We start from the raw sequence: 24583 nt of genomic DNA, 5'->3' as shown, positions 1-24583 counted from the left end.
CTGATATTAAGTCCCTAATCAACGACTAAGATTAGATCTGGCTTGATCCTCATCTCTTAGAACTTTCTCACCCATTGTATATTAATACACATTAATATTTTAATTTTCCTAAGTTTAGACTTAGGGTCTCATTAAAAATATTAATTATTTTAATATCTCTTCATCCAGGCAGAATTTTTCTAAACGATTTTTGGGTCTTGGAGATCTCATGTGCCTTAGCCTCTCCACCAATTTTCATGGCTAGAGCACATCCGATGCTACCAAAAATCAACACTCCCTCTTAGCGAGGAATGTGTTCTAGTAATGCTTCTCCATAGAAACATTACACTAATCTTCTCAATCGGTACCTATGATGATGTTTGGCATGCTGCCTCACATTCATTGCACTGCTTCTTCTTGTATTATTGCCCATGACGTTGCTACATCTGTACTGCAGCTCCCTCTCAAAACGTTGCCTCATGCTACCCATAGCACTACCACTGCTAATTGTTGCACTGCAACTCAGTTACCGAGAAGTAACTGACTTCTCCCAAACACTGACATCCGGGTCAGTCTGGAAGCCTCGTGATGTTGAAGCTACCTCTGTTGCTATCCTGTGCTCCCTCTGCTGCCACTATGCTGCTGCAAACACCTCTATGCCTCTCGCACTGCTTCAACCTCTACTGTGCTGCTATAGACTTCTGCACTCTAGCCTTGCCTTGCTGCTCCACCACACTTTGCTCCACCCGACACCAGTCATCATGCTACTATCGTTAAGGGCTCTTGTAGCCGGATGTGATCCAAGAGTTTGGGCACCTCAAGGATGTTGCCCCCTACATGTATTCCTCTCGACTACAACTCGATGTTACCCCACCTCTTTTCTCAAGGTGCATGAGCACTCATGGCACAATTGTCATCAACCTCTACATCCTTCTCCGCCTTTGCTGGAGCTGCCTTTGAGTCGGAAGCTTCTCCTTTGCCTTTCTTCCTAAGGCACTGAGATGCATAATGTCCCAGCGCCCCACAGTTGAAGCACTTGACCTTGGAGATGTCTTTCTTCTTCCTCTTTTGAACCCCTTGCTGTCCTATAGATGATAGAGCCGCATCCTCTTCCTCCTCTTTCTTGACTCAAACTCCCTTATCGCTACTCCCCACCTTGGTTATGTTGGAACTTCTAAGTTTAACCCATTAGAAATTCTTTCTGTACTATCTGGTTTATTTCTTCCTACTTGTTTAATTACTTAACAAGTTATTTACCATGTAAATACTGAAAATAAACGCAAGTACAGTATCAACATCTACAGATCAACAATTGAAAGAAAACAAGCACACAAGTGACACCGTTATTTTTGGACCAATGTCCCCAGAAAAACACAATGCGGGAAAACCGGTGCAATTATTCAGAGGGTTTTATTATTATGTAGTTTTCATAATACAACTAGGGTGCCAGAAATGGCTCACCCAACAGAGAATGCCCTCGGCAGTAGTACCTCTCCTCGAGACAGATATTCTGGCTGAATAATCACCGGATGAATGATCCCACAGCAACAATTGCAGCTTCCACTGCTCTGCGTCACCTTATCTGGCTTACCAGCACCTAGTTTTCCCCACAAAAATCCTCCCAGCGCAGCCTCTTGGCCTTGCATCAACTCTACTAGCCTCTGCTCAGCTACTGAAGCTTCTGCATCAGCCCTTAGACCCTCTGCGTCACCCACGCTGACCTCTTCTAGCTCTGCGCAGCTCCCAGCTGCCTCTGCATCAACCTCTCCAAGCTCTATGCTGTCTCTCTGGTACTAACTTTGCCTCTCTGCAATGTATTCGCTACCCCTCGCTGTTGATCACTGATTCACTTTTTCTTAGCAACCCAGCTCTAGCAAAATGAATGATTGATCATTCTGGTGTGTTCTCTAACTGACCCTCAAGCCTCCTCTTATACTTTTCTCGTTGGTCCGTCAACAGCCGAGATTAAATCTCTAATCAATGGCTAAGATTAAATTTGGATTGATCCATGACTTCTGGAACCTTCTAACCCAGTTTTATATTAATACCCATTAATATTTTATTTTTCCTAAGTTTGGACTTAGGAACTCCATTAAAAATATTAATTATTTTAATATCTCCCAAACCGGTTAGAATCTGCTCAAACTATTTTTGGGTCTTGAAGATTTCATGTGCTTTAGCCTCTCCACCAATTTTCATGGCTAGAGCACATCCGATGCTACCCCAAATCAACAGATTAACCTCCTGATCTCTTCCGGTCAAAGAGCTGCCCACATCTCCTACCAACTGGGGAGAGTCGCTCTGCCCAAATGCTTTGGACAAACGTCTCCTAGTCCTCAGAGACTGCATTCAGAGCAGTTCTGACAATAAATTTTGGATCCGGTGTAGACCCCACGGAAGTAAGCTAGTCATGAATTCCTTGCAATCTGAGAAGGAAGTGATCTATCTCCTCTCCTTTCTGCATCTAATATGACCTTAGTTGATTCTCTAATAACATCTTTCGTTGCACGAAAGAGCCCTGGTATAAAGTGGTTAGCATCTACCACATCTCATTTGTTGTGTTCTTCTCAACAATATGTGGTATGACATGATACTTGACCCTGTCTAAGATCATGCATTTCGCCTTCGCCATGGCCTCCTCATATTTCTCATTTGCATCAGGGTCAACTGGGATAGCTATGGTTTTCAAGGCATATTCCTTGATGCGATGTTTATCCAGGATTGCCAAAATCCTGGCCTTCTAGATGAGGTTGCTACCCAATGCGAGAAAACTGGTGCAGCTATTCAAAGGGTTATATTATTATGCAGTCTATCTGAGTACAATTGGGTGCCTAACCAGCTCACCCAACAAAGAAAAATTTACGGCAGCAATACCTCTATATCCAAAAACAGGTATTTAGAAAACCTGTCCCACAAAACCCTCTTCGGCAAAACTGAAGTAGCGCTGGCCCTTCTGGCCTCTATGTCAGCCTCCTGCTGACCTGCGTCAACCCCAAGACCCTCTGCGTCAGCCCTCTGAGGCACTGCGCAGCCTCTGGGAGCCTCTGCGTCGCTCCAACAGCCTCTGCGTGGATGACGCAGTGCCTCTAGCTTTTGTGTTGTCTCTGTTGGGCTCTGTGTAGCCTAGACTGGCTGTTGCTCTCACTCTCTCTGCTTCTGCGCTGGTCTCTCAGTATTGTCTCTACCTCTCTGCCTCGTACTCACTACCCCTCGCTGTTGATCACTAATTCAACATTGCTTAGCAACCCTGTTCTAGCAAAATGAATGATTGATCTCTCTGGTGTATTCTCCAAGTGACCCTCAAACCTCTTCTTATACATTTCTAGTTGGTCCTTCAATGGCCGAGATTAAATCTCTAATGAATGGCTAAGATTAAATTTGGCTTGATCCATGACTTTTGGAACCTTCTAACCCAGTTTTATATTAATACCCATTAATATTTTATTTTTCCTAAGTTTAGACTTAGGAACTCCATTAAAAATATTAATTATTTTAATATCTACCAAACCGGGTACAATCTGTCCAAACCATTTCTGGGTCTTGAAGATCTCATGTGCTTTAGCCTCTCCACCAATTTTCATGGCTAGAGCACATACAATGTTACCCCAAATCAACACTCCCTCTTAGCGAAGATTGTGCTCTAGTAATACTCCACACTGAGCATCACCTTGATTATCCGACACCAGTCCCTATGCTGATGCTAGGTCTCCCCGCCCAACATCCTCTGCACTACTGCATCTTGTACTGCTACCCATGGCCCTGCCACTGCCACTACTGCATCTGTACGGCAACTCCCTCTGCATCTGTGCCGTTGTTGTTCCCCCTCTCATCAAGCTGCATCGTGCTACTGCATACTGCTACCGCACTGCAACTCAGTTACTGAGAAGTAAGTAACTGATCCACCCAACTTTTGACATCCCTATCAGGCTAGAAACACTCTCGATGTTGAAGCTTCCTCTGCCGCTAACAAGTGCTCCCTCTACTGACCTCTGCGTTGCTGCAACAACTCCCTACATCTTGCACCGTTGCACACCTCTTTGTGCCATCCTGCACTGGTGCAACACTCCCGTGCCTCTCGCACTGTTGTAGCCTGCTAGCCTCACGCTGCCCGGAGATTCCTGCACTGTAGCACTCTTTGTCACTTCATCCGCATCCGTTTCTACCGACATCCGCCAATCTTGCTACTCCTCTTCGGGGCTCTCGTAGCAAGGTATAATCCAAGAGGTTGGGTACCTCAGGGATCCTGTCCCTCATCACCTGTAGTCCTCCTAACTATAGTTCGATGTCTCCCCACTTCTTCTCAAGTGGCACATGAGCACTCATGGCACAATCGTCATCCTCCTCAACTTCTTTCTCCGCCCTCGATAGCGCTGTCGTCGAGTCAGAAGCCTTTCCCTTTCTCTTCTTCCTCGGACACTGGTTCGCATAGTGATCCTGTTCCCCACAATGGAAGCACTTGACCTTGGAGAGGTCCTTCTTCTTCCTCTTCTCCTGCTTTCCCGCAGATGCTAGAGCCGCATCCTCTTCCTCTTCCTTCTTGATCCTGACCCCTTTGCTGCTACTCCCCGCCTTGGTTAGTCGTCTGATCTCTTCTTGACAAAGAGCCACCCACAGTTCTTACCAATCCGGAAGACTCCTCCTGCCCAGTATGCTCTAGACAAATGTCTCCCAATCTTCGGAGATTGCGTTAAGTGCGGTCCTTACCATCAACTCCTGATCTGACGTGGCCCCTATGGAAGTCAATTGGTCACAGATCTCCTTCAACCGGCCGAGGAAGACATCTATCTGCTCTCCCTTCTACATCTGGTATGACCTTAGCTGATTCTCTAAGAACATTTTCCTCTGCACAGAAGTATGCTCATACAATGTCTTCAAAGTTTCCCACATCTCCTTTGTCGTTTCCTTCTCGGCAATATGTGAGATCACATGATCCTTCACCCCATCAAAGATGATACACTTTGCCTTAGCCATTGCCTCTTCGTACCTTTCATTGGCTAGCGGTTCAACTGGGATAGCCATCACTCTCAAGGCGAAGCCCTTGATATGATGTTTGTCTAGAATGGACAAGATCCTAGCCTTCTAGACCACAAATTTGGACGCTCCGTCCAGCCTGTCCTGATCTCTCAGCCCATTCACGGCCATCTCGCTGCTCTTCTGTCGACTCCTCCGAGTCTCTCTACTTCTCGCCTGGAAGTTCTCTCTTGCTGGGTCTCTCTACTTCTCGTTTGGAAGTTCTCTTCTCGACTCCCTCTGAGTCCCGATTTCCCTCCTAGAAATCCTTCTGCCAACTGTCAAGTTTCCCCTCTCCAATCGTCTGTGCAACTGCAACACTGATCCAGATTCCTTGGCTAGAAATCTGCCTCAGCAGAAACTTCCTCTACCTTGGTCTTGCCCTGTTAGGTATTGTTCTAACCACAGTACCCCACCAGCTTCGCTCCCGCAAACTGCCCACAACTTCCTTCACCCCAGCAACTGAAGGACTGAGCCTCTAGGCTCTGCGCAATCCCGGCTACAGCAAAAATAGCTCCCTCAACCACTGCGTCAACCCTCCTGGTCTTTGCGTGGCTCTGCGTGAGCCTCTCTCTGCCCTCCTCAGCCTCTGCGTTGGCCTCTCTCTGGCCCGGACTGATGACGCAGTCCCTCTGCGTCAACCCTTCCTCTGTTGCTTCTGCAAGGATCAACTATTGTCACTTGGGATAGCTGATTCTGCTGCAAATGCTCTGCTTAGCTGATGCCTTCAGCTTTCCTATGATCTACAATCTCGCTCTGATACCACGTTGAATTTTCTAAGTCTATTTGTTAGAAAATTAATCTATATTTTGTTGGTTTATTTCTTCTACTTGTTTAAATTCGAACAAGTTATTTAATACATTTAAGTACCGAAATAAACACAATATAGTCACAACATCTATAGATCATCAACTAAAAGAAAACAAGCACACAAGTGACATTGATGTTTTTGGACAAATGTCCCCGAAAAAACCCAATGAGGGAAAACTGGTGCAACTATTCAGAGGGTTATATTATTATGCAGTCTATCTGAGTACAACTGGGCGCCTAACTAGCTCACCTGACAAAGAAAAATACACGACAACAATACCTCTATATCCGGAAATAGGTATTCAGAAAACCTGTCCCATGAAACCCTCTCCGGCACAACTGAAGCTCAGCGCTAGCCCTTTTGGCCTCTACATCAGCCTCCTGCTGACCTGCGTCAACCCCAGGACCCTCTGCATCAGCCCTCTGAGGCACTATGCAGCCTTTGGGACCCTTTGCGTCACTCCAGCAACCTCTGCATGGATGACGCAGTTCCTCTGGCCTCTGCATTGTCTCTGTTGGGCTCTGCTTAGCCTGGATTGGCTGCTGTTCTCGCTCTCTCTGTTTTTGCACTGTCTCTCAGTATTGTCTCTACCTCTCTGCCTCGTACTCACTACCCCTTCCTGTTGATCACTAATTCAACATTGCTTAGCAACCCCGCTCTAACAAAATATACGACTGATCAATCTGGTGTATTCTCCAACTGACCCTCAAGCCTCTTCTTATACTTTTCTCGTTGGTCCTTCAACGGCCAAGATTAAATCTCTAATCAACGGCTATGATTACATGTGGCTTGATCCATGACTTTTGAAACCTTCTAACCTAGTTTTATATTAATACCCATTAATATTTTATTTTTCCTAGGTTTAGACTTAGGAACTCCAACAAAAATATTAATTATTTTAATATCTACCAAACCAGGTACAATCTGTCCAAACCATTTCTGGGTCTTGGAGATCTCACGTGCTTTAGCCTCTACACCAATTTTCATGGCTAGAGCACATCCGATGCTACACCAAATCAACACTACGTGGGCTCCTCCCAGCTACTGCATCTTCCTCTCCTGGCTCAGAATGCTGATGCAGGCACTATGTGAGCCTCTGCGTCACCTTCTCTGCACTACGTCACTCTTCCTTCTGTGTCTCTGGCTCTGGAACAACGTTGTCTCTCGGGACAACTGCTTCTCTGCTGCAAACTCTCAGATTTCCCAGCTAGTGCCTTCAATCTCCTATGATCTGCAATCGCTCTGATACCATGTGAAAATTCCTGAATCTAACACATCAAAAACCCCTACTGCAATTTCTGGTTTACTATCTCCTACTTGTTCTTTACATTAACAAGTTATTTAATTACATAAACATCGAAGTAAACACAAATGCAGCCTTCACAGATATACAGATCATGCACTGAAATAAACTGAGACAACACAAGGGACACTGTTATTTTTGGACAATCGTCCCTGGAAAAACCCAATTCAGGAAAACTGGTGCAACATATATGAGGATTTTATTATTAAGCAAATTTATGAATACAACTAGGGTGCCTGAAATGGCTCACCCTTCAGAGAATATCCTCGACAGTAGTACCTCTATCCGGAGACAGATATTCTAGCAAATCAGCAACTGGATGAACAATCCCACAGTGACTTCGGCTGTTCCTTGTGCTGGACAGCAAAAGCTGCTCCAAGCACTCCTCTAGAACTGCGTCACCCTTCCTTGGCTCTACGTCAGCTGATCAGCTCCTAGTCTACCCCACAGACTCTCCCAGCGCTACCTCTGAAGCCCTTTTCGACTTTCGCATCAACCTCTACAGCCCTCTGCGTCCTCTGCACTGGCCTCCTTAGTCTGTGCGTCAGCCCTCCTAGGCTCTTTGTTGCCTCTTCCCGCACTTTGCTGCCTCTCTGATATGTATTCTTTAGCCTTGGATTGGAATCCCATGTAGAACAACCCCTGAGGGGTTCGAAGTTCAAGATCGTCAATCACATGTATGTAGGTTGAAGAAAGCCCTCTATGGTTTGAAAAAAGCACCCTGGGCTTTATATGAGAGGATCGATAGCTATCTAATGAAGTTGGGATTGACAAGAAGTGAAGTTGATCCGAACCTTTACTTTAAGGTTGAGAATGATAGACCTCTCATCTTGGTACTCTATGTGGACGATCTCTTTCTGACAGGTGCAGACCCTCTTATTCATCAATGTAAGAGGGAGTTGGCTTCCGAATTCGAGATGAAGGACCTAGGATTGATGCATTACTTCCTAGGGTTGGAGGTCTGGCAAAAGCTAGGTGAGATTTTCCTTTCTCAAGGAAAATATATTGTGAAGATACTTGAAAGATTTGGGATGGTAGACTGCAAGTCCGTGACTACTCCGATGGAACTTAATTTCAAGAAGTTATGTGGAAGTGCTACTAGGACCAATTTGGGAAATCCTTCTGAGTATTGTCAACTCATGGGGGCCTTGATGTTCTTGGTGAACTCCCATCCAGACATATGTTTTGCAGTGAATACATTGAGTCAGTTTATGGTCGAGCCTCATCACATACATTGGATTGCTGCCAAGAATCTCTTGAGATATCTTCGGGGCACAATCACTTATGGACTGAGATACACTGCCGGGAATGTGAGGCTCCATGGTTACTCTGATGCAGACTGGGCTGGCAGTGTAGTGGATCGCAAAAGCACATCTGGATGTTGCTTCTCTCTAGGTTCTACTTCAATATCCTGGATGAGCAGGAAGCAAAAGTCAATTGCTTTGAGCACCGCTAAGGTTGAATACATGGCTGCTAGTTTTTCATTTCCCCATTTTTATTCTTCTTCATAGTACAACCAAGGTGGATTTCCAAGGCAGGGGATGACCAGGTCAGTGGAGCAGGTTTATGTCATCAGGGATTCCGATGGAGTTTTGAGGAGTTTTTTTGGGATCTGATGGCATTTGCTCGACATATTCCATCATCCGCACAGTTTGCCTTTCATTCCGGCGCATTCCGACAACTTTCAGAAAACAAAGTTATTATTGGGTATGACTCAACTAATTACGCTTAAGGTGGCATTCCGCGAGGAATACTTGACAGAACACCTCAGTGTAATAGCTCGTTGGAATCGGGACGAGAAGATCTACATGATGGGATGGTTGGACGTGAGTTTCAGTGACCTGAGACATGGTGGCCAATTTACCCTTTTCCCGCATTAAAAAGAATATTTTAATTAAAATAAAAGAGGGAAAAGTGCTCCATGATTAAAATAATAATAAAATAGGAGGTTCTAGAGGAGTCCATCAGATCTATAAAAGAGGAGGAGGAGGCCATTGGAGGACATCTTGGAGTTGATATTGTTTCTTGTATGAGAGGTTGAGAATGTGGTTCTCTACTCCATTGGTAGCCTCAGGACAGAAACCCTCAGGTGATTTAGAGAGACTGGGCGAGCACCCATCTCCCCTTGGTGGATTCATTCAGAATCCACAGGTGTAGTGATTGTTTTTCTATTTCAGTTTGGAGACTGGAGAGTCATTTCCGGCTATTGTATTGGCATCTATCTATATATAATAAAGCTGGATTTTGGTTGCTGCATTTCTCATTGTTCCTCATGTTGTGATTTTTAATGAGATTTTATGCAATTTGTGAGTTTATGGTTTCAGTCAAATTTCTGGTGTTTGGGTTTCCATGGCAATTTCCTGTTAAGTGCTAGATAATTTGATTTGAAGGGTTTGTTCCAAATTTCCTTGGTTTGGGACATTACAGTGGTATCAGAGCATCGAACTTGGCTCAGCCTGCGAGTTTGGATTTTCGGTGTCAATTTTAAGGGTTTATTTTGGAATTGCGAGAAGTCATTGATCAAAATTTGGAAGGGGCCAATATTGCATTGTTTCAAACAGAGGCCAAATTATTTGTTTCGTTGCCGTGGGTATTTTTTTAGGGTGAATATTTAATTTTAAAGTTCGGTGGCCGAATCTATAAAGGAACTGTGCACAGACAGAAGTTGATCTTGTCATTCCCAAGGGTTCGATTCTTGGTCTACTTGGACGGGAAGTTCTTGTTGAACTGAATTTCGTTGAAGCACGCATTTGTGAAGATGGGTCGAGTTCCAATCATGGGTCAAGCCCGTTCCTTAGCTGAGAGTGAGCGTGCTTATGCATGGGGCCACATTCAGAATTATTAAAAACCAGCGATGGTTTCATTGCCAGCGGGTCCCTCAAATCGTTGACTGGAGTCAGTGAAGCTGTGTCCGCATTGCCCGTGGATATTTGTACATGGAGGTGGGTGTGATTGTACATTTCCTGCACAGAAGATGAACGATAGAGCATTCTTGTGTGACACCCATGCCCTGTAACAGATCAGAGATTGAGTACACCATTAAGGAGTTGAATCCCTGGTCCAAGTTGATACAGTTAGTGAACTGGAGACGGATGAGCCTATTGCTGAGTCATAGTAGCAGCGGAAGGCCAAGCTGAGTTGTTATGCATTGTGATGACTGAAGTTCGTGAGAAGAGTGCAACTGTAATTTATGAGTCGAGCCAATATTCCTTGATCAATTCAGTTCGCACGTTGCTTGGATCAACTCCTCCCTCTGTCGACTCCATTCCCGCTGCGCGTGGACAAGAATGGGTGTATACCTATGTGTCGCTGTGACTGACAGGAGGTCAAACTAATGACTAAGAAGAGAGGTTGAATGAAGTGTTGAATGCGCAAGCGCGGTGCTCTAAATGTGCGATCTGAGAAAATCATTGGCGGTCTGCTTATTGGTGGCATGAGCGTATTGGTGACATGAGTATAACAGAGTCGTGCGATGTATGTGTGTGATGCGATGATCAGATGGAGCATTGGCTGTGACCCGGTTTGAAAATACGTATGGGTGCAAATGGAGAACGAATTTCCTCGTGTGATTGGATGGGTTATTGTGGCACTACAAGGCTCTAGTCACATTTTCCTTGCTGGACAGATTTCATAACTAGGTCGAGTTTTCTCGAGGGCAAAAGGGAGTCGAGTTACTTCTTTTTGGTAGCTGGGAAAAAAATTAACACCTGTTGGGCTGTATCTCTTGCTACAACCAAGGTCGTGGGGCCACCATTGCTCGACGGACATGTTTTTGTTCCCACAAAGAACGATATTACGGGTTGGCTAGGTTGTATGTCATTATCGTGGAGCATGGGCACAATGCGAGCAGTTTTAAATCGTAGCATTTTGAGTGCAACAAACTGCCGGTGTGATGGTGTACATTGAGATGGACATTGGACGAGAGGAACTAAGGCAGAGGAGCTGTCACACCATTACCAGGTTCCATTATGTGTATTATTTCTGAGTTAGGTTCAGATTATTAACTTGTTGTGAAGTGTTGAACTTTGATGAGAAATTGCTTCAATACCATGAGCTGATATTTTATAAATGATGGTACCAATTTTATTCTGAAGTGGGTTATTTCCTCCAGTAAAATAATTTGCCTATTGTTATATGTTGAACTGCACATTGTCACCTTTGAAGCAGTAGACCTCTGAAATCTCTCAGAAAAATCCTACAATCATGTATAGGTGATATGTTTGACGAAATACTTAACTGAGGTCAGTTAAAAACCCAGAAAAATCGTGATCAGCTCGAAACTGTCCCTGAAGGAATTTTCCATATTGTCCCAAGAGAAACGCAGTGATTGATTGGTCGTCTTGGTGAAGCACAGTGGGAAAGGGGCAGTGTGACTGGGTTGCTACTAATACAGGGGAAACATGTTAAAGATAAAAGCAATTGATTCTTTGGGGTCTTTGCAACAGCTGTAGGAATTGAGACTGAGCCTTGTTTTGAAGATTCAGTGTGTATACACGCCAGGTTCCCAGATTCTAATCTCTGTGATATTTAGTAACAATATGACTATCATGACTATCATCTTCATCACCATTCGAGTTTGTATCAGTTATAAATATATTTCTGAACTTGGTGCAAATCAGATTTGGTTGTTATAAGGCGTTTTCCATATTGGACATTGCTACTGTGCATCTTATATGAAAAAAATTGTGATAACACCTACAACAATGTGGAACCTGATTATTTGACTAAATGCATCACTGGAACTACCATACAAACTCATAAATCTATTTTAATAAATCGAGTCTTTCTTTTTGGCTAAGTTCTGTGTGAGAGACAATATCCTTCCATGACATAAAAGAGACTGTGGGCTCCATTGAACAGAGATAAGGCTGAATATCTTGTCGGATTGGACGCAGAATAGTGAATTGGATGTTAGATTTGGCTGAATGAGTGATGTATGTATATATTATTGCTATGTGAGCAAAATTGTCATTGGATTCATAACTGCCATATATGACAACACTATTGTATTTACGCCATAGCCTTGTATATGCCACTGAATAATGGAATTTTTAGAACACCTCATGAACCAACACAATAGTACCTCCATGGACTATCATATAGACCAGAAAGCGAAATTGTACAACAAACCCATTTCAAGAGGGATCTATGCCATTCTTCATAAAGAACAACCAAAGGATGTGCAGAAGGGGCAGGAAATAGGACACAAAATCTTTGCACTTGGGACAAAATTAAAACGCATGAGGGTCACATGGAAAGTTCTTTTCCAACTGGATGAACTAGATGCACAACTTTCTGAAGTGACCCAGTTAGAAGGGAGAAAACTGATTTGGGTGCTAAAACCAACTATGCTTGCTCTCATACAACCCAAGTTCTTGGGGGAACCTTGTGAAGGGGTTAGACTTCCAGTTGCATCTTGTCTCAGTAACATCATGAGACTAACTGCCCCTATAGCTCCTTACAATGATGATGTTATGAGGAGAGCTTTCAGACTGATAGTAGAGACTTTCCAGGACTTGGACAACAGTGCAAGCTCTACCTTTGGGAAGAAGCTTGAGATTTTAGAAGTCATGGCCATGACTAGGACTTATGAAGCCATGTTTGATCTTGAGTGTGATGACCTTATCCTGCAGATGTTTCGATGCTTTTTCAACATTAGGAAACATCATCCTGACACAGTCATAGCACACATGCAGTCCATCTTGTCATCATGTATGAGAGGTCGTGATGCCATTTGTCGGGAGATGCAGTCTCAATTGTTGTCCGTTTGGAGGAGAGAGCAGTTGGTTCCGCCTGCTGCTTATGAACTAGCCGAGAGGTTGGTTGAGCAGAACATTGGATTGTTCAAGAGATAGTTGACCAGGGAGGAGTAACTCAGGTTTGGGGGATCATGCAGTAGGAATGAGCTGAGGAGGAAGGGACTTTGCTTCATCTGCAAGGAACCTTGGGGACCTGACCACTCATGCTTGAGTGACACTGAGGAGATGACGGAGGTAGAGCAGATTGAGATTCCTTCTGACCATCAGGGTGAGGATTCTTCTTTGGACGAGTCCATGGGTTCGTACGAGGATGCTTCCAAGGAGCATGAGTCATGTAGAATCGTTGACAGTAGGCCAGATTCATATGATGAGCAGTCATTGGGTCCTAGGAGAGACATTCAGGATGATGAGTCACCAGTGGTGATTCAGCATGAGCAACATATGGTGGATCTTGAGTCAACTGAGGAGGAGGATGTGCGCAGTATGCATGGCGAGCCTTCTAGGGAGGGCCAGTTGGAGGTTCATATTGAACCCGTGATGATGGAGGATGAGCAGCCACCCTTGGGGTCAGTTGTTGATGAGGAGCAGACAGATGTACAAACAATTGGTAGGGTGACAGTATTCGCTGACACTTGTCCTCAGGAGATGTTGGAGTATGAGAGGACAGTTTGGCAGGAGATTGGTGGACTGGAGGAGCATGGAGTTTCCTATCAGGCGGGGGAGATGGCAATGCATCCATCTTTGGGTCTACCCATTGATGAGGTGCAAATCGATGTAGTGGCAGTCAGCCGAGCTGCAGCATTTTCAGGCAGCAACCCTCTCGAGGATTACATAGATGGGGCTTGCAGCACAATTTGCCCACTTTTTCCCATTAGAGGGGGAGAGGCAGGATTCCTTAGACTTGTTTTGATTGACCGGGTAGAGCCTCAGGAGTTGAGCATGGACTAGTATCAACATAGCAGACGTATCCCTTGCACAGGTGTTCATATATTAGATTGGCGGGAGATCATGAGTTGGTATCCTATTGATGGTGTGATATCCTTAGTCAGGGGCGTAGTAGAGCAGGGACCCCCAGACATGTCAGAGACTACATGCTCCAGTTGGCAGTGGGATTCAGGTCGACGACTCTTCAACATTCCTTCCCGGCATCAGGAGAGTTGGATTAGCGGTGGATCGAGTCAGGGGTTGGATTGGAGAGAGGTGATGAGTTGGTACGCGGTGGATGGAGCAACATTCATGGGTGGAGTTATAACACAGTTGGAGCCTTGGAGCCTTGATATTTGGTGGCATTGGGATCCAGGAGGATTTGTTGATGCCAAGTTCAGTCGGAGATTGGTCTGGGATCCGGGCATTGAGGGGTCTGTCATGGTGGGCTGACACAAAAATAGAGCATCACCCAGTGGTTCGTATGGGATCCTGGCATTGGGTCTCAATTGCATTGGGCCACCAGATTGGTCCACAAATTTGGATTGCTTGAGGGCAAGCAATCTTGGGGTGGGAGGACTTTCATGTCCCCATTTTTATTCTTCTTCATAGTACGGACAGGGTGGATTTCCAGGGCAGTGGATGACCAGGTCAGTGGAGCATGTTTCTGTCATCAGGGATTCCGATGGAGTTTTGAGGAGTTTTCTTGTATGAGAGGTTGAGAATGTGGTTCTCTACTCCATTGGTAGCCCCAGGACGGAAACCCTTGGGTGATTTAGAGAGATTGGGCGAGCACCCATCTCCCCTTGGTGGATTCATTCAGAATCCACAGGTGTAGTGATTGTTTTTCTGTTTCGGTTTGGAGACCAAAGAGTCATTCCCGACTATTGTATTGGCATCTATCTATATATAATAAAGCTAGATTTTGGTTGCTGCATTTCTCATTGTTCCTCATGTTGTGATTTTTAATGAGATTTTATGCAATTTGTGAGTTTATGGTTCCAGACAAATTTCTGGTGTTTGGGTTTCCATGGCAATTAAGTGTTAAGTGCTAGATAATTTGATTTGAAGGGTTTGTTCCAAATTTCCTTGGCTTGGGACATTACATAGTTTGGCCTCTTGTGAAGCTATTTGGTTAAGGAAGCTCTTTAGTGAGTTGTTTGGACATGTGCTAGATACCACTGTGATCTTCTGCAACAACCAGAGTGGGATTCGTCTTTATGAGAATCTCGTGTTTCATGACCGCTCCAAGCATATTGATATTAGGTACCACTTTATCCGGGATATGGTACAACGGGGAGCAATAAGGCTCCAACACATTGGGACTGATGATCAAGTCACCGATATTCTTACGAAGCCCCTGGGGAAGGTCAAATTCTTAACCTTCCGTGAACGACTTGGAGTCGTGGAGAGACCCTCTTATGAGGGTCCTGTATGAGATGGATGTTGAGCTCTAGGAGCTCCGGGGGGCTTGGGGTACTTCTTGGAGCGATGAGCGACCATAGGGTGAGTGGTTCACCTTCCCCTAATGGTGCGCGATGTACAGGGTGAGTGGTTCACCTTCCCCTGTGATACCCCATGGTGACATATGCATAGGTTGAGTGGTTCACCTTCTCCTATGGCATATGAGCAAGATGAGTGGTTCACCTTCTCCTACTAGCACATCCTACCCATGCAATCTGGGACTCATGGGAAGTACCTCTCATCTGGCCAATGATTAGGGAAATGAGGATAGGGACCACAGTACTACTGATGGACGCATCGTGTACTACCATACTCCCTATGCTAGGATGTTGATATTGATTGGGGATCAATGGAAACTGACTTTGGGTCGGTTAAGAGTGGTATGACACACTCTCTATTATTGGAGACTGACTTCAAGTCAGTGGAGAATGGTATGATACATTCTCGATCATTTCTTCTTTCTTCATGGTTCAGCAGAGCAAAGAAAAGCAGAGACAAGAATGGTACTGCTTGTCAGACAGTTTCGCAGGTGAAGTTTTCCCTAGTTGATAGGGAGTGTTAATTTTGGCAACTAGGGTCAAACTTCACCTTGGACAACTCATATGAGGGAGCTGATACTTTTATTATATTCCTCTCTCCGAGAGGTGTAGGATTGATCTAAAGATCATCCCATTCTAACATGTACAAATGGAATTATGAATTTATTTTGATTATGGACAAATTGTCAAGGTCGGCCAGCAAACTCATGTAGGCTCAGAAGCCCAATAGTCATGTCTATTCATCCTCAACGTTTGCATATAAATACAAGGTGCCTCCTCCTCATTTGGACACTTCATTCACTCACACATCTCTCTCTTCTTGATTGGGTACGGATTTTTGAGGCTTCTCTCTCTCCACACGTGCGAAGAAGGCACTATTCTTTTGTTGTCCCTGCGTTGACCAGAGTTGACCGAAAATTGCAGAAGGTTGTTTTGACCAGCGTTGACCATCTTTGACTGCGGTTTTGTGTGGGGTATTTCTGTTTGGGCAAGCCGCAATTCTAGGCACGAAATCTGAGGTTGTTTGACCTCTGTTTGACCAGCATTGACTGTGCTAGGGTTTGTTGTAGTGTTGACTTTTGTTGACCATATTTGACTGGACTTTTTCAAACTAATTTTGGGCTAATTTGACTTGTTGTTGGAGGCCGAGTTAACCGAGTTTGACCAAGCCATTTTGGAGGTCAAAATCTGCCCTGTTGACCAGCGTTGACTTTCTGGTTAGGACTTTCTGTTTCTGTTGTTTGACTGATCAGATTTCATTGTGATTGGGCAAGTGAATATTGTATATTGTACTCTCTCTCTGTGCGAACTTTTGAAGAATTATAAGAAGAATTGATCAAGGGTTTCCCCACATTGGGGTTTGTCCCTGGCTGGTGCCATATCTTGTGTCCTCTTGTCTTGGCTTGTCTTCTACTGTTATTGTTTATGTTCTATCTGCATTTTACTATCATGTTGATGTGATTGCTAAACTAGATATTGATATTGGGCTAATAAAGAAATTGAAGTAAAATTGCTCTAAGCATAGAACATACCATTTTTATCCAAAAATTAACAATCACTCTTCCAAAGTCAAATCCAGAGACATCTTCCATGCATGATAGTTGGATTTGTCCTTGAGCTTGTCCTCATATTTGAAGTATGATGTAGTCGTCATTGAAGCTAGCTCAAAATTCTTGTCCAACAACTTTCCTTAGTGATTGCTTTTCTCACCCTTGCTTGGGCTTTGTCATCACCTGTGCTCTGATACCATGTTAATTTTAGATAGCAATGGTATGTTCTATGCTTAGCACAATTTACTTCAATGTTCCTTTAGTAGCCCAATAACAATTTCCAACTATTTCCAGTAGCAATCACATTAACCATTAATCACATTGACAGTAAATGCAGATAGAACATAAAACAAAATTGCAGAAGACAAGCCAAGACAAGAGAACACTGAATTTGGCAGATGTCAAGGAAAAACCCCAATGTGGGGAAAACCCTTTGATCAAATCTTCTTATTATTATTTAATAGTTAAACACACAGAGATGGTACAAAAGTCAATACAAATTCAAATCAGCCCTATCAAATTTTGCAGTCAACTGCAGTCAAGCTTCATCCCTAACCAAAAAGTCAACTTTAATCAAAACAACAGTAAAACACCTCGTATGAATCTCAGTCAAAGGCAGTGAAATTCAGCCTCCAACAGTGGTCAAAGTTAGCCCAAAATAGTCACAAAAACTCTGGTCAAACTCAGTCAACCTGCAGTCAACGCAGGTCAAACTGCCCAAAAAACTTTGATTTCTGTCCTAGTCAATGCGTCTTAAGGAAATCGAAATTCTTCCCTCAAAATGGTTCAAACAACCTCCGTCAACGCTAGTCAACCTATCTAAAATTCTGCAATTTCAATTATGTGATTTAGCCCATAAATTCTATCCTCCTAGCCGCACGTGTGAGAGAAAGAGAGGTTGCCCAAGCTGTATGAACCAATCTGACGAAGAGAGAGAGAAGAATGTGTGACTGATGGATGTCCAAATGAGGTGTGAGGTCTCTTCTATTTATACAATTTTTTGTGGGCGAAGAGACACATCCATTGGGCTCCTTGAGCCTACATTTAGTTGAGGTTGACCTGAACAATTGCACGTGTGGTCATAAATTCAAAATCACACTTCTGCTTGTCCGAATGAGATAATCTTTATATCAATCTTGGACCTCTCGAAAAGAGGAACCCAATGCAATCACCATCTCCATCAAATGAGTTGTCCCAAGGAGGAATTTGGCCCTAGTTTCCAATTTTAACAGTTTTCATCCACTCTCACCAAGATCACTTGAGGGTTTTTGTCCTGGGGCTACTACTGAAATAGAGAACCGAGTTTTCAAACCTCTCCACAAGAAGAAATTGCAAATCCAAGATGTCCTGTAATGGATTCCTCCTCCTCTTTTATAGATCTGATTGACCCCTCTAGAACCTCCTATTTTATTATTATTTTAATCATGGAGCACTTTTCCCTATTTTATTTTAGTTAAAATATTCTTTTTAATGCGGGAAAAGGGTAAATTGGCCACCATGTCTCCTCAGGTCCCTGAAACTCACATCTAACCATCTCATCATGTAGATCTTCTTGTTCCAGTTCCAACAAGCTATTACACTAAGGTGTTCCGTCAAGTATTCCTCCCAGAATGCCACTTTAAGCGTAATTAATTGAGTCAGGCCCAATAATAACTCTACTTTCTGAAAGTTGTCGGAATGTGCCAAAACAAATGGCAAATTGTGCGAGGGAATATACCAAGTGAATACCATTAGACCCAATAGAAACTCCTCAAAAACCCTCCAAAAGCCCCTAGGCCTGCTGATGACAGCAACTTACACCTGTGACTTATCTGCCCCCAACTCCAAAAGTCCATCCTAAGGAACACCAAAAAAATGAACATTACATTCTTCAACAGACGAATTCCAAGAACCTCTAGACCAAGACCAATACACTCCAAGACCAAGTCCAATCTTTATGGATGATGTGCTTTCCTTGAACAAGTCAAACCCAATCAAATCTCTTCAGTAGCACAACTTCAACCCCCGTCTGCAGAATTTCAGCCTCCACTGCGAACCTGAAATTTTTGGCCCTCCTGCAGTTGTTGTTGCCACACATGTGAGCTTCGTTTTAGCCTTCCAAGGCTTCATTAGACCTTTGCTTGGTTTTCTCTGACTTCTAGAACTTGAGGATGACTTCTTGTGACCTTCGCTTGACTTTCTTGCCTTCCCTTCTTCAAGATCAAACTTGCAGAGAAAACCCCTAGATCTACTGCAAAAACCCTAGCCTTCCTTCGCATGTGTGAGAGAGAAATAGCCCAAAACCAACTCTTCTTCGTCCTCTTCCTTCTTTTCTGCCTTCTTCTTCCTCTTCCTTTGCTTGAATGAGTGAGAGATGAATGTGCTTCAAGGAGGTCGAGTTTCTTCCTTATATAGGCTCCTCAACGTGGATGTGGCTCGTCATTTTAGGCGGACTTGGTCTTGAAGGGTATTTTGACACTTTTAAAGAAAAAAATAATTTTCTTTACAAGTTACAATTTGCCCAAAGAGGTCTTCAACTTATGACAATGACTCTTTTGACATCTTGAGCTAGGACAAACCCTAGAAGCACTCAATGGGTGCTTGACCTATAAAGTAAAAGACCTTGAGCATGAAACCCATGCTCCAAAAATAATAATAATAAATTTCTTTCATTTTACAATTTACAAGAATCAAAAAGTACATTTCATATTTATGAAGACCGAACCTAGTTACACATTTTTCAACAGGGTTCATGCATAGTGTGCCTGCAAATGTGCTTCCACTGTGTATATTTCACAAACTTTTATTACAGAAAATGTTGTGGGGGCCACCATCATCTCCCAAATGCTTCCAAACATCATGCTTCTAAGTTATATGATTTCTGTTGTCATTTATGCCCCTACCCCCTTATCCATCATTGTTGTGCTGATATCATTTTGCTTTAGTACACTAACTTCTGCTGAAAAATTCAGCATTGATGTTGCAACATCAACTGAATTCCATGCCACTATCATTCATCTCTGGTCTAAAATAAGATAAAATAATCAAAACAATAGAATACGAAATATATTACAACAAACTTATAAAGCAGAATGTTTTTGGACCAATAAATGTATAAATGGTAATAAATTCATTGAAATAGACCGCCCTTCATGCAATGACAATACCTACATTTCCAATTATCAAACTATTTCAATGTTACTGTTTTAGGTGCGGCCAAGTTTTGATATCTTCTGATTCTGGGAACAGATTTAGAAAATGATCAATATTAAGCCATCAAATAACACACAATTTGTTTTTTGGACCTAAAATGCATATATAGCACTCTAAAGACTAGAAGCAAGGTCAAAATTCAAGAAAGTACAAATGAATCTCAGGAATACAAGCCTCTGTCTAATGATAATAAATGATCAATGAAAGTGCAAGAAAATGTAAGAAATTATTATTGTTGTTCCATACAGAATTTCAATATCAAATTTGATAATCCATTGAAAAGTATGGAATATTTCCAAAGAATTGTTGCAAGTCTAATGCTCAACACTTGGGAAGTTAGGCTAAATCTTCTGAGCTTCCCATTCATACATCACTGATAGGGAATTAAATTCCCTCTGTATTCAAGAAACTAATTAACCCATTTAATATGCAACTGTATTGCAAATTGCCTGAGTATTCTGTTGAAGAAGCGGTATCTTTCTTATGCAAAGGGTAGGAACTGCATAAGGCGGCATAAACAAATGTGGAAACTATAAAATTTGACAATTAGTTGAAGATTCAAATACTTGGAGTAAAGGTGAAGCTTGCATTATATGAATACTTTTGGATTATTTTCCTATGAGCTTGTACCGTGTGCATAATCATGCAAATAATGAATGCCCAAGCCTCATCTTTTTCAGCACAATGTGGCTGCAAGTGGGATAAAGCCATAGGCTGCAAGAATATACTTCCCTTTTCTTAATCATCCTATCGATTCTGGCTTTAGATCCTAGAAGGAATGCACAGGTATACCTTTATTTTCATATAAAAAGTAGATAATTGTTTTACAAGGGACAAATAAAGAGAGGAAGACATAGGAATGATTTTCTTCATGCTGAGATGTTGAATTAGAAACTGAAAATCAGCACACAAGACATTTTCACGGGTTAAAATTCCGATGATGGAGCTGAATCAATTAGCCTTTCATGATCAATATGGGGAATATTGGATGCAAACTATGTAATTATATACTGAAGCCGAGAAATAGTACCAAACATGGTCTCGTCTGTTAATAAAGATGCATTTGTTGGCATTGTGGAAAAGTTAAAATCCTGCATACATGAACCAAAACACAGAAGCCAAAAAGAGAACTTATTATTCTTATTTATAGCTCTGGATAAGTGACAAATGAATCAAGATGTCCTAAGATGCAGACCAATCACCAAGAATCATATTAAAATTCAAACTATCCTAAATATCTTAATAAAAAAATCTTCATAGCTTATAAGATTCCAGAGGAATGGTGATAGCTCAACTCCAATAGGAGAAAAGCTAAGCCTAAGGTCTTGTGTTTGTCAATAAGAGTATTCTTAAGAAAACATAACTAGGATATTGTTATACCTCTATTTGTCACCCTAGGCCTCATAGGGGGGGCCGTTGATGTCATCGTGTCAAAATTACATGTTTGTGCCAGCAAGATCCATTTTTTTAGCAGTCATTCTTTTTCTAGCTATATGAAGGACCAGTTGCTTGTTGTCCCCGATCAACCACCCCTATAACCTTCTAGATCTGATGAATTACGAGGAGATCAGCAAAGGATGGCTAGGCCATGATGCATCACGAGTCCTAGAACTTGTGCATAACTTGTTTTTCACTAGGTTCTCATCCTTGAACCTATCTCTTCCCCTCCTCCGCCATTCTATAAAGAGAAACTTTATTGGGAACGTTACACATCAAAAGCCAGAATTTGATAGCCTTGTGCTGCCAAAACATAACCAGAGAAAGACCTATGTTATTGTCCCTGTCGCGCTCAAATTGTCAAAGTTCCCAGGAAGCGGAAGTGCCAACTTTTTCAACAAGAATTGGATAATATATTAGCCGTCCATGTGTCATGGTCATCACATTCTGCAAATTATATATGGTAAATGATCTTAGTAAATCCTTGAGTCTATGTAACAACCTAGGTAAGCCTATAATTTGATGACTAATTCCATCCTAGGAGGTTTTATAACCTCACTGATTACCTGTTTTTTTTAACATGGCTAATCAGAAGAGTTTTTTCCCTTCATCTTAAACCCCCAAATCTAGGGTGAAATTTATTGTCAAATTATTAGGTGAGTCCTAGTGTTTTAGTCCAGTCTGATGTAACACTGGTTTGGGAATAATTTAAGCTAATTGGCTAAATTATTTTATTACAAACACTTGGTTTACTAGATCATATTTAGTCGCAGATGGATTACGTGTCTTGAGGGTCTAAAACGAATGTGTATTCCCTCTTTGAGTCTTGTAAATGAAAAATCATATGTATTAGAGACTTGGAAAAATAATTAATCCTCTCATGTGTAAATTAATTAATTTTCTGGCAAAATAAAATTAAATCATAAGCCAGAAAATTAATTAATTAGAGTCTGTAATAACCTAACCAGAACCAATTCTCTAAATCCTACCAGGGTTTAACAGTGGTAATTTAAACAGTAATTTATCAACATAGTTCACTCATACATACCTGCTTTCGGTGTTGAAGTCAATCCTCAGCTTTTGAAGCTCCAAATTTGCTCCCATTACCAAAATGACCAATTCCTCCCTGCCAAACTAGGCACAACCTCGGTACCCAGCTCCAAAATACTTAGAGAGTTCAGCACTCTGGCCCCGGTGCCCAAAAACTTCAAGAACAACCAACGCTCAGTTTTATTCTATTAGTAACTCTTCTTGAAATTCTTTCCTCTAACTTCAAAGAAAATAATAACCTTCCATTCCCCCTTTACAAAACCCCCCCTCCCTTTCTTAAGTAGCAGAGGTTCCTTCCCTTCTACACATTCGCCCACCGTCTTATGAAAGAATATTATCTTTTGTTAAACGGTAGCTGCCTTGTCATGTTTCTTCATTCAATTGAGTTACGGTGGCTACCTAGTCATGGTTTCAATTAAATTGAATCGAATGACACTACACATGGTGTGACATCACCTTTCTTTTAATTTAGGCAGTCGTTTATTTTGATTTAATAAATTAGCATATAGTTATATAATGATTTAATAATCTTTATTTTATAACATATAAGGTTTAACAATAAAGTTTCGGATTTAGCTTATGAAATTATTTAAATTATATCTAAGGTTATAAGTGTATTTATATACTGGGGTATATCTATATATATATGGGGTGGTAAACTTGTGGAGAAACTCAATATATTCATTATCTCTTAATATATATATATATATATATATATATATTCATTATATTTACGAGGGTTAGGTGTTTAATTAGCACCTTTGATAATTAATTTATTTACTCTATATTTAGACATCCTTAATGAGTAATTAACACATATATTAGTGCAATGTATGTGGTGCATGCATATGTAGCTATCATATGCATGTCTCACATGCATGCTAATATTTCCATGTTATTCGCGATTCGGAATGGGTTGTTACAGACTCAAAATTAAATTGTCTAGGAAAATAAATTCTCCAAATGGAAAAATTCGTGGCTCTTGAAAGAATCAATTTTTAAAGGTCCTCCACCAAGGGAATATTGTCTTTTCCAAGAAAATTTGGACCCTTGGACCTTGATGGTTAAGTCAAAGTCAATTTTTTTAGGAAATTAGCTCTAATAATAAATTTTGAGCTAATTAAAATGGAATTAAATGATAAATTTGAAAATTCCTCAAAAATTAGAAATCAAGGGCCAAGATTAAAAGATTTTGAAGTATTGATCAACGGCCAGGATTATTTTGACAAGGATCAAAGAAACTAGCCATTATTTTTCAATTTGAAGGATTTATTTATAAATTAGAGTCATTTTGAGTCTCTAATCATCTTGATCTCTGGCTAGAATTGTTGTTGAAGCATTTTGTAAACTATTGTCTCGCTAGGAACTATTTTTTCTTCTATAATAAAATAATTTGGGGTGCAACTAGAGGTGTTCTTGTCGTTGATCTACGGTATGTATTGACTACGTGCTTCCTACGTGGTGCTTTATATTGTTATTTTGAGATAATACATAGTGTGTGCAGATACTCAATCCTTGGTCTCCAAGTTCACAGACTGTGGGCAAGGGTTACTTTGCTTTGATCTCTGGTTTTTATATGGTGGATTGAATCTTCGCTTGGGCTATAGTGAGCATTAATTTTTCTGAAGCGTTTTAACCATTCTTTCAAGGAAAAAATATCATAAAAATTATTTTCTCAAAATCCATTTGAAAACCCATGTATATTTTGTAAATAATTTTGTAAATTTAAATTTGTAAATTATTTTTCTAATTTGGGTTGGGGTTTTAGTTTTATTTTTGTATATATTGGGGTTTGGGTGTTTCTATTTTCATTTTTGCAGGTTAGATTGAGGAACCAAGTGGGACAAGACCTAGATCTAGGCCCTTGAGAGATTAAGGTCTCAAAATTCTTATTTTTTCAAGCGGCAAAGTAATCTCACAGTTTAAACGATTTTCACCAGCAGATTTTCAAGGCCTTGAGCCTAGGGTTTGACCTCTAAACCCTTTTTTCTGTAGTTTTATTACAACAAGCAAATTACTAATAATTAGTCTTTAAAATCACAAACTAAATGGTCAAGGTCATCTAA

The 24583-nt window shown here is 41.7% G+C and overlaps 1 protein-coding gene across 1 annotated transcript in view; it reads right to left on the bottom strand.

Annotated features, from left to right (window-relative positions):
- LOC149158122 (uncharacterized) overlaps positions 1 to 24583 on the bottom strand; it is a 430324-nt gene that overhangs the window by 102122 nt on the left and 303619 nt on the right. The window contains exon 9 of the mRNA XM_089436138.1: positions 21061 to 21121. Coding sequence (XP_089292264.1) covers positions 21061 to 21121 — 61 coding nt within the window. The remainder of the gene's footprint in view (positions 1 to 21060; positions 21122 to 24583) is intronic.

This window comes from Pinus tabuliformis, chromosome 5_2 (assembly GCF_031772625.1).
Source record: "Pinus tabuliformis cultivar Carrire ecotype Pingquan chromosome 5_2, CPIR1, whole genome shotgun sequence".
NCBI classification, from domain to species: Eukaryota; Viridiplantae; Streptophyta; class Pinopsida; order Pinales; family Pinaceae; genus Pinus; species Pinus tabuliformis.
The sequence above is the reverse complement of the archived record's forward strand: the minus strand, read 5'-3'. Positions and strand labels throughout refer to the sequence as shown.